We start from the raw sequence: 12244 nt of genomic DNA on the forward strand, positions 1-12244 counted from the left end.
ACTCCTGAGCCACCTTGCGTAGTTTTCTACTTCTGCATTCTAGCCACTTCTTTAGATACTCAACTTTATTTCTAGACTGTGTTTAAGCCAGAAGCATGAATGTTTACACATCCTGTAGGAAATCTATTACTGCCTTCGTTGTAAAAATATTGAGGACATTGTCTCTTACATTACTAACAGACCCCTAGATAAAAGATCCACATAAGAAAATCTACCTTCAGAATTCAGTGCTTCAAAAAGCTTTGAGGTCTTGAGAAAATGGTAAAACAGGTAACATTTGAAATCTTTTATGTACAAAAAATAAATGCCTAACATTTATTAACTTAGTTAATCATCATAATAACCCTATGAAGTACACTTAGGACTGTATCCATTTTACAGATGAAGAAACTGAGACACAAAAAGGGTAAAGATCTTGCTCAAAGTCACTCAGACAGTAAAATAACAAAGCCAGAATTCACATCCTGGCAGTCTAGTTCCTGCAGTTTTGCTCTTCAATTCTGGCAATAACAACTACATAAATGAATGTCTCTTATAGTTGCCTCACCAAAAGCAACTACACTGGCCTTATGTTCTGAATTCTCTCTTCTCCCAACTCTTAACTTTCTACTATTCTGTTTCTTTTTGTAAATAGAGGCTAGTAGTTTATACCATCTCAAATCCTTTGTACAACAAGGCAGGACTAAGATAATTAGTCATGTGCTGCATAATGATGTTTCAGTCAATGATGCACAACATATATGACAGTGGTCCCACATGATTATAATGGCTATATTATATAGGCTAGATGTATAGCAGGCTATACCATCTATGTTTGTGTAAGTACACTCTGATGATTGCACAATGACAAAATCACCTAATGACATATTTCTCAGAATGTATCCTTGTCATTTGGTGACATATGACTGTAATTAATTAATTAACTTATTGGAAATAGCCATTTATAGATTTGATCTAAGCCCAAAGAATTGAATAGGTTTTACAGTTATACGAGACTGAGTTCTAGTCTGCTCACTAATATTTATTAGCTGTGTGAATTTAAATAAGTCACTTAAACTCTCTAAATTTCAATTTCCTCATAAAATATGAGGATATTATCTATCCCATGGGTTTTATCATAAGACTTAAATGAGACTTAAAAAATTTCATTTGGTTACTATAAATTTTAAAATTTATATGTGGCTGATGTATTTCTATTGACAGCATCATGCTAGATACTGCAGTAAAAAGTAAAAAGAAACAGGTAAAATTAGTTTTAAGAATATATTTTATTAACCAATATATCTAAAGTATCATTTCAACATATAATCAACATGAAAAGTATAAGATATTTTACACTTTTTCTTTTGTACTAAGGCTTCTAAATACAGTATGTACTTTACACTTATAGTACATCTCAATTTGTACATTTCATCAGAAATATTTGAACTGTATTTAGATTTCATAAAATTTACAATTGATAAAGCAGACTCACATATCCAAAGTGTTTAAAACATATTTAAAAGTCTCCAACAATGGAATCAAGTACCAAAAAAATTGTATTTTCCTTTAATATTCACCTCAGTTGAACTAGCCATATTTCAAGAGATCAATGGCCACACGCTGCTGCTGGCTACTATAATGAGCAGAACATCTAATAAATAAAATGCAATTAAAGGATGACTGCTATTATACATAATTAAATGAAAATGGCACTGTGAATCATACATGCAGGTGAGAGAATCTAGATATGAACCTTTTTATGGGCGTATTATAAATTCCCATGGGTGGTGTACCAAATTACTGATACGTATAATTACTGATATGTAACAGGGTGATGACTTACTCAAAGAAAGGAAGCAGAATAAGTCACTAAAAATTATGATTCCTATTCCAACTCAGAAAAATATTTGGTTTTTGTACCAAAATTTTAGTAGTTTTGAGTATTCACACTTTCCATCTAAGAATTAAGTGTTTTATCAAATAAAGTTATAAAACATCCCAAAATGCCACCTAGACAGACCTAGAAAGCACATTTTACTTAAACATATTATTGGAATAAATCTTAGAAATATATATAGATCTTTTACAAGATGTAATTTCTCCCAAAGTCTTAAATCTACTCTGTGCTTTCAAATTCAAGAGTTTGTCTTTAAAGAACTCCCTTGTGAATACATAAATGTACTGTTTCCAAGATGTTAATAGTGGTTATCTCTGAGTGGAGGGATTAAGAGTACTGCCCCCACTAGCCTTTTATTTTTATTTTTATTTTTTTTTATATAGAACCTTTTGTGTAATGGGAGACTATAAAGTTTATGATCTTACAGAAATTTTTATTGCTGTTACCTAGCAGTTATTATTATTGCAATTATTATTTACAACGCTGATGTAGAAAAAAATCATCTTATCTGCCTTGTCTTACGACCCAAGTTTTGAGTTCATGATCATATCAGGCTTCCAGAACAACCTTCCAAGTTTCAAAGCCACCTCTTACAATCTGGGAAGGATTAATATGGCCAGCAATATCATTGCAACAGTCTTAAAGAACAGTCCGAAAAAACCTTTTTTTTTTTTGGTAGCTGCCAGTACAGGGATTGAACCTTGGACCTTGGTGTTATCAGCACCACACTCTAACCAGCCAGCCCAAAAAACTGTATCAATTTCAGAAATATTTCAAATCTCTTTTTCACTACCCTTTAAATAAATCTATTATTTAGCCATTCTCCATTTTCTCTCAGCCCAGTCCATGTTCTTCAAAATCCTGGGTTTGTGCTAAATTTGAAAAACAAAAGGATACTATTCTTTTTTCTATATGTGAAAATAACATTATTCATTTACCATCAGACCCGGTATTTTTGACTCGACCATAGCCTTTTATTTTTATAGCCCAATTTCTTATATGTCAGATTTTTGTATATCTAACCTAACGTTTCTACTTAAAATCAATCAACAAGAATATATGGGCATCTATTTGCTTTATAATATGTCACAAACTATATGGATAACTGCCTGGATCAACTTTTCAATATAGCAAAAGCTTACCACTTAAAACATTAGCCTCAGGATTTAACTCCACTCCTATTTTTCTATGAATGAAATATAAAATATATTTCAAAGAATGTATTAATTACATTTTAAAAAACTGTTCATGATAGATTATGTGAAAGAGAAGAATGCTATTATGACATTAATTCTGTCCAAAACCCAATATATGAACACATTTATAGGAGATGGTTGTAGCTGTTGCCTGGCTCCTTTCTTCTGATCCGGTCCACCCTTCTTCTGATACTAACGCCTCAATTTTTCTTAGAGGAACTCATGCTCTCCCACTCTCAATCACGTATTTCTAAATAGGCTGACCCCATTCTTAACTCCAACATGAGTGTAAAACTAACCACACCAGTCTGATAAGATTCAATCCCAGTACTTTTTCATTTTAACTTGGAGCAGGAGACCTCCTTCCATTGAACTAAGCTAAATAGAATATAAGCTGATGGCCATCTTTCCTGATAAATATATCAAAATATTAACAACAGCTGTGTTTGAAAAAAGGAACTATGGATGGTATTTTTCTCCTTCAACCTAGTGTTGTACATCTTTTTTTCAATTTTGCAGTCAGTTTCTTAAAAAGACTATTTAGCTTATAATACAATTCTTAAGTGAAATAAAGTCTGACCAGTTAGCTCAGCTGGTTAGAGCATTGTGCTGATAACACCAAGGTCCAGGGTTCAATCCCCATACTGGCCAGCCATCCTCACTCCCAGAAAAAAAAAAAAAATTAAGTAAATAAAATTTAAGAGTACTGATAAGAAATAAAAGACAACGCACTATTCTATTCTTTGTGACTAAATCCCCCTTATCACAATATAAACATGGGGGAAAAAAAGCATTTATCACTGAGAATATCATTCTCATAGCACAGACTGGTATGTGAAATAGTATGCATTTGAGTGTGGGAGAATCAGCAAGCAGACTGGCAGAGAAGTTGTAGCACTCAAGGCATGAGGTAATTAGGACAAATATATGCCACTACTTGGCAACTACCTAATTTCTTTCGCTTAAAACATCTTTTGTGAGTTTCTCCATATAATATTATTCACAGATAAAATAATTAAGAAAATATTTAGCAAACCTTTCTTAAATACTCATAATAGTCCAGACCCTCTGACAGAACAATAACAATCTACTGGTTTAATCCTGGTCCATCTTTAAGTAAGCTAGCTGCCACCATCAAAACATTCTCTGATCCACATAATGAGAAATTCCCAAAGGAAAGGATAATTGATGGCAATATCATGCCTTCCCAGGTCGGCAGCTTGCTCTCTCAATCCTATCCTCAGTACCACAGTGATCGGGCTATCAGAAGTACCTCCTTGCCAGGAAAAGATTAACACTCCCTGAGCTAGTGTGATTCAGAGTATCCTTGCTAGATGTGGTCTCAACCCAGCCTACCTGTCCAAAGTGAGCGGGGTAGCCCAGCATGTGCATATATAGTAATTTTGCCACATTTCGACACCGGTATGTATTGTCTTCTTCTCTAAAAGATGACCGGATTGCAGCACATTCTTTCTGGATCATTTCTCGTTCTTCGGCTTGGGTTCGGGCTGTCCGGATCGTCCGGATTAGCTCCCGCAATCTGATGGGGGCTGGCATCCTCTGGATATGGAAAGACATTAAATAGAGATGTTCATATTTTTTTACTACCAAAACCATTCACACAACTTCTGACACAATCTTTTGACTGGCTTTTAAGAATTCAGGAATCGCTAAATCCAGCTTAGCTAAGCTGAGCAAAGTTTTCTAAGCCTCAAGCACAGCTATTACATAAAAACCCCTTAACTCAGCAAATTTCTGAAAAGGCTACAAATAAAACTGTTAAGTATTAACTTAAGCAAAATAAGACACAGAATACACCAATAGGTAAAGTCCATCACTAATACCAAAATATCTCAGGAACTAATTCAACCCAAATCTACTTAATCCTTAAAGTAATAAGGAAAGGTCTGTACCTAACCTTAGAAAAGGTAGATATTTTCTGCTCAACTGGTATTAAACTCAACAAAGCTTAACAAAGTATCAGAAAAATCTGATCACAATCACAGCTCAACTCAACAAAAAATGAGAGATTAGGAGAGAAGATTAAATGTCAGATTAAAACACATCCAATAAACAGTAATCACCTCAGCACAGTGGATATACTTTGAAAATGTGGTGAGGAAAAAAATAATAACCCAAACTTAGAGCATATGATATTAGCGTCATGAGTAGTTTGGGGGTGTTTTTTGGCAGCAAGCTGGTACAGGGATCCAAACCTGTGACCTTGGTGTTATAAGGCTGCACTCTAATCTACTGAGCTAACCTGCTGGCCATAAGAGCAAAATAATAATAATAATAATAATAATAATAATAATAAAATGACCTATAACAGCCAAAATAATCATGAAATTTATTTTATTTTTTCAGGCTACAAGAAGTTTATTGGCACAGGAGATATGGTGGAGGCATAGGTACAGGACCTAGCCTCCAATGAAATTTTAAAAAAGAAAAAAGTTGGAGAATTTGCACTACCTAATTTCAAGAACTACTACAAAGCTACAGTAATCAGGACAATGTGGAACTGAATTTAAGGAAAGACTTAGAAACAATAGTGCAAAACAGAAAGTTTAGGAATATTCCCACACAAATATGCTAAATTGATTTTCAACTAAGAGGCCAAAATTATTCAATAGAAGAAAGGTTAGTCTTTCAACAAATGATGCTGGGACAATTAGATAATTATGTGGAAAAATAAGGAAAAATTATAAGGAAAAATTAACCTAAGCCCTAACCTATACAATACACAAAAATTAACTCAAAATGAATCCTAGACCTAAACATCAAAGCCAAAACTAAAAAATCTTCCAGAAGCAAATACAGGAATAAATCTTTGCTTATGTATAACTTAGGTTATGCAGAAGCTTCACAAACACGAAGCATAAAGTATAAAAGAAAAACTTGACAACTAGACTTTATAAAAATGTAAAACCTTTGCTCTTCAAGATGCCATTATGAAAATAAGGCAAGTGAGAGAAAGAGAAAAAATATTCACAATACATATCTGACAAAAGATATATTCAGAACATATAAATTTTACAACTCAATAATAAGACAATTTTATTTAAAAATGGGTAATCTCAACAGACACAGAAAAAGCACTTTATAAAATTCGATATCCCTTCATGATAAAGATTCTCGACAAATTATGTATAGAAGGAAAGTTTCTCAACACAATAAAAGCCATATATGACAAACCCACTGCCAACATTATCCTGAATGGGGAAAAGCTGAAAGCAGAACAGGAACAAAACAAGAATGCCCACTCTCATCACTCTTCTTTAACATATATTGGAAGTACTAGCCAGAGCAATCAAGCAAGAGAAACAAACAAATGGCATTCAAATTGGAAAAGATGAAGTTAAATTGTCCCTGCTTGCAGATAAAACCGAGAGACTCCACCAAAAAACTCTTAGAGCTGATAAACAAATTCAGTAACACTGCAGGATACAAAATCAATATATAAAAATCAGGAGGGTTTTTAAATGCCAACAATGAACTAGCAGGAAAAAAACTAAAGAAAGCAAGTCCATTTACAATAGCTAAAAAAAAAAATTAAATATCTGGGAATAAATTTAACTGAGGAGGTGAAAGATCTCTCCAATGAGAGCTACAAAACATCTATAAAAGAAATTAAAGAGCACACAAAAAGATGGAAAGACATTCCATGCTCATGGACTAGAAGAATTAATATTGTGAAAATGTCCATACAACCCAAAGTAATCTACAGATTTAATGCAATCCCCATCAAAATATCCATGACATTCTTCACAGAAAGAGAAAAAACAATCCTAACATTCATATGGAACAACAGAAGACCCCAAATAGCCAAAGCAATTGGGCAAAAAAAATAAAGCCAGAGTCATCACACTACCTGACCTCAAATTATACTACAAAGCTATATTAACCAAAATAGCATGGTACTGTGGCATGAAAACAGACACATAGACCAAAGGAACAGGATAAAGAACCCAGAAATCAATACATGTACTTACAGCCAACTGATATTCCACAAAGGCACCAAGAACAAACATTGGGGAAAGAACAGCCTCCTCAATAAACAGTGCTGGAAAAACTGGATATCCACATGTAGAAGAATGAAACTGGACCCTTACCTCTTGTCATACACCAAACTCAAATCAAAATGGATTAAAAACTTAAGTATAAGACCTGAAACTATAAAACTTCTAGAAGAAAACAAAGAGGAAATACTTCAGGATGTAGGACTAGGCAAAGACTTTATGAATAATACTTCAAAAGCACAGGCAACAAAAGAAAAGATACACAAATGGGATTAAATCGAACTGAAAAGCTTTTGCACAGCAAAAGAAACAGTTAACAGAGTGAAAAGACAACCAACAGAATGGGGAAAATATTTGCAAAAAAAATATACATGCAAACTATGCGTGTAACAAGGGATTAATATCCGGAATATACAAGGAACTCAAACAACTTCATAGTAAAAAAAGAACCAAAAACCAAAAAAACAAATGATCCAATTAAAAATGGGCAAAGGAGCTGAATAAACATTTCTCAGAAGAAGCCACACAAATGGCCCACAGGTACATGAAAAAATGCTCAACCTCACTAAGCATCAGGGAAACGTAAATCAAAACTATGCTGAGATATCATCTCATCCCAGCTAGTCTAGCTGGTATCAAAAAGAATAACAAATGCTGGTGAGGATGTGGAGAAAGGAACACCCTCTCACTGTTGGTGGAACTGTAAATTAGTACAGCCATTATGGAAAACAGTACGGAGGTTTCTCAAAACAACTACAGATAGAACTACCATACAATCCAGTAACCCCACCACTTGATATATATCCAAAGGAATGGAAATCATGTCAAAGGATACCTGCACTCCCATGTTTACTGCAGGTCTACTTACAATAGCAAAGATATGGAACCAACCTTAATGTCCATCAAAGGACGACTGGATAAGGAAAATGTAGTATAAACAATACGGAATACTATAATACATACTATGGAATGCTACTCATCCATAATAAAGAATGAAATTCTGCCATTTGCAGCAGCATGGATGAGGTTGGAGAAAATTATGTTAAGTGAAAAAAGCCAGGCACAGAAAGAGAAATACCACATGTCCTCACTCATAAGTGAGAGCTAAAAAATACATCAATAAATAAATAAGAAAGAAAGAAGTGAAACAAACAAACAACAATCATAATAATACATTGAACTTTCAGAAGGTGAGAACAGAACTGTGGTTACTAGAAGCGAGAAAGGGGAGTGGGAAAATTGACTAATGGACACAAAACAGCTAGTAAGGAAAAATAAGTTCTATTGATGTACAGTAGAGCTTGGCATCCATAATTAACATTAATTTACTGCATGTTATCAAATGGCTAGAAGAGAGGGGATCGAATGTCCTCAACACCAAGAAATGATTATGTTTTATAATAATGAATATGCTAATAATCCTGATTTGATCATCCCACATTGCATATAGGTAGTGATATTCAACTCTGTACCCCACAAATATGTACAATCAATTACATTTCAATTAAAAAAAAAAGAATACAGTCATCAGGAAAATGTTCTAGTCCCTCACATCAAAGAGTATAGAATGTACTCTGCCCTTCCTTGTATTTCAGCCCATTCGCTAGCATGGGTGAGAAAGTGAAATAGGGTGCATACACTGTGATATAAGAAAAGCTTGTGACTTGTGACATAAGAAAAGCTTGTGTTCATCCTAGTTTGTGTGCCTTAGGAGGAAAACCATTAAAATACTGTAACTTTGTCTTTGGTTTAAGAAGAACCACATTTTTCTTTCTTTTTTTTTTAAAAGATGACCAGTAAGGGGATCTTAACCCTTGACTTGGTGTTGTCAGCACCACACTCACCCAGTGAGCAACCGGCCATCCCTATATAGGATCCGAACCCGTGGCCCTGGTGTTATCAGCACTGCACTCTCCCGAGTGAGCCACAGGCCGGCCCAAGAACCACATTTTTCTGAAGAAGTAACCAAACAAGAAGAACTCGTGATAAAGGTAAATAAATACCCTTGTAAAGAATCTGTAACCAGTAACATGACATTCTGGCTGTGATCTGGGCTCTCTGACTTTCTGAAGCTAGAAAAATGTTGAGTCTCCCAGCCACATTTCCATCCCCATTTCTATCCCCTTTCACCCCTAGAGCACTGAAACTCAGTGGTATGGTTTGTGTTATCTTTAGACTCTGCCATTATCTTTTTTATATCTCAGGGACTTTGAAAATAAAGTTTACTTAGGTTTTACTTTTTTAAAAAAAGAAGAACCATGTATGTGGACTACACTGTCTTGGCTCCTGGAAGAATTGATTTTCTTGAGTTAAATTATAATCATGGTTTGAAAAAATTTTATTTTAGAACTTATCGACTGAAATAGCTTTGCTCCTCTTATGTATCTGGACTCTCTTTTATTCCTTGATAATGAGAATTGTAGAACAGTATGTTTTACTTTATCTTTGGTCACAAGGAGGGTTGGAACTAAATTTAACAACTCAGCCAAGGAAAATACCTTGAATATTATGACCTTATTATCAGTGCAAATTTTTGCATGAAATAAAATCTTATCTACATTTGAAGTTTTATTTATAAAAGAAGGTGGATCTTATGATATGATTTAGAAACATCAGATAAATTCATATCAGAATTTTGCATTTTTTAGACCACTTATTTGATTTAAAACAAATAAAACTATCACTAATAAATAAAAATTTACTACTAAAAAAATAAAATAAATAAAAATGGGTAAGAGATTTGAATAGACACTTCTCAAAAAAAAAAAAAAAAGATACACAGCCATTAACACAAGAAAAGATGCTTCACATCATTAGTTGGCAGGGAAATGCAAATTAAAACTATAATGAGATACCTAGCACTCTACACCATTAGAATGGTTAAAATTAAAGACTGGCCATACCAAGTGCTGGTAACTGAACTTTCATAGACTGGTCATGGGAACAAAAATATTTCAACTACTTTGGAAAACAGTTTGGCAGTTCGCTATGTTAAACGTATACTTAAGCATATAATTCAGCAAATCTCCTTAGAGTTTACACAAGAGAAGTACTTACCCACAAGTTATGAAAATACATACCCTCACCAAGACTTGTACATGAATGTTCACAGAATCATTTATAATTGCCAAAAACTGGAAACAACCCAAATGTCCACAAACAGGTGAATGGATAATGGTGTATCCACATAATGAAATACTTCTCAAAATAAAAAGGGACCAATATATAACATGGAAAAGTCTTTAAAACATTCTGCTGAGCAAAAGAAGCAGCCATAAGACAGCACATACTGTATGATTTCATTTATATGAAACTTTAGGAAAGGCAAATCTAATCTATAGTGGCAGAAAAGAGATCAATGATTGCCTGAGGTTAAGGGCAGGGATGGGGACTGACTGGAGGGAATGAAAAGAAATCTTCTGAAGTCACACATGTTTGTGATGGGTATATACATCCCAAAACTCACTGAATTTTACACTTAAACAGGTACACTTTATTGTACGTATATTTTACCTCAATAATACTGAGGAATAATACAGTTAAGAAAGCAAAATGATAAAATGAGATGATATTACAATCCTCTTTAGTACACATTAGCTGTGGAAATCTTAAGTCAATGATTCTCAATGTTCTTTCAACCCAACATACCAGCATAAATCCTCAAGGTGGGATAGTACATTGAGGAAAAGCTCCCTTGATGCTGATAGGCTCCTCGAAGAAGGGGCATACTGGCCCTCTCAAGATTGTGTGTCTTAATTTTCTTTTTCCAGAGTGTTTGAGAAGTTTACAGTCATTACAAACATCAAATTATAAAGAAAGAAAGACTGTGTGTCTTAAACTATATAAAGCTATCTGTACAGTGTTGTCGTTACCCTTTTAATAGATATATTCAAGAGTCTAGTGTTTGAAGTTTACAAAGTATTTTTACATTAATTATCTCATTTGTTCCTTGGACCATTTTGAAGAAAGGGTAGAGATCATTATCTCCACTTTGTGCCAATAAAGAAAATTAATCTCAAGGCAACTATGTAACTTGTTTAGATCACAGATGTAACAAATAAATGACAAAGCAAGCTAGGTCCTGAACTAGGTCTTAGAACTCCAACACTGGAGTTCTCCCAATACGGATGAAATCATATGATTGCAAGGATTTGTTGTAAAATACTCCAGGGGGGGGGGGGAGTATTGAAGAGACAGAGAGAAGAAGGAACACAAAAACGAAAGAAGATGGACAAAATGTTGATCACTGCTGAAGTTGTATGATAAATAAATGAAAACGCATCACACTATTCTTTATTTTCATGTATATTTGAAATTTTTTCATACTCAAATGCTTTTTAGAAGTCATAAAGCTTCGGGCCGGCCCGTGGCTCACTCAGGACAGTGTGGTGCTGATAACACCAAGGCCACAGGTTCGGATCCCGTATAGGGATGGCCAGTTGCTCACTGGGTGAGCGTGGCACTGACAACACCAAGTCAAGGGTTAAGATCCCCTTACCGGTCATCTTTAAAAAAAAAAAAAAAAAAGTCATAAAGCTTCAATAAACAAGGCATTTAAATACTTAAAATTTTTCACAAATAATAAAAACCTTAATAAATAGTTAAAGATTTAATTAAAGAACTATTTCTTCTTTCACAGTAACCATAAATACTACTGACTTTAGGTTAAAACAACATTTAACAGTAAGCAAACCAATATGTTATATTTGTGGCACAGAACATAGTGGAACAAAACCAGGAAAAGCATAATGCTATTACAGCTATCAGCAATCAAGAACTAAATGAAAAATCAGTTTTTGACAGTACAAAGTCTGGTGATTCTACTTTCAAAAAGAATCTAATTTATTGTTAACCATAACATGGCACAAAGAGAATAGAGGAGTTTATGGCAACTAAAGTAAATCAGTATCAATTGGGAACGCTCTGCTAGAAAATAACGTCTCTCTACAAATACCTTAATGATACTAAGAGCAAACAAAAAGACTATTAGAAAAAGCTTAAATTTAGTCATAGAACATGTAGTTCAACAGAAAAAAAGTCCTAAGAATATAAGCCAGCTGAGAGAAAAACAATTCATCTAGAGTAAATTCTCAGCTATCAGTCACAGGACCACAGAAATACAGTTTGTGCCACTAGCTTTTTACAGAGGA

The 12244-nt window shown here is 34.0% G+C and overlaps 1 protein-coding gene across 1 annotated transcript in view; it reads right to left on the bottom strand.

The window, feature by feature from the left end:
* The window catches only part of AP1G1 (adaptor related protein complex 1 subunit gamma 1), a 76647-nt gene that overhangs the window by 49177 nt on the left and 15226 nt on the right, over positions 1–12244 (bottom strand). The window contains exon 2 of the mRNA XM_063109666.1: positions 4432–4635. Within this exon, the coding sequence (XP_062965736.1) occupies positions 4432–4632 (201 nt within the window). The 5' untranslated portion in view covers positions 4633–4635. The remainder of the gene's footprint in view (positions 1–4431; positions 4636–12244) is intronic.

The sequence above is a fragment of the Cynocephalus volans genome, chromosome 10 (genome assembly GCF_027409185.1).
Source record: "Cynocephalus volans isolate mCynVol1 chromosome 10, mCynVol1.pri, whole genome shotgun sequence".
In the NCBI taxonomy this organism is placed as follows: domain Eukaryota; kingdom Metazoa; phylum Chordata; class Mammalia; order Dermoptera; family Cynocephalidae; genus Cynocephalus; species Cynocephalus volans.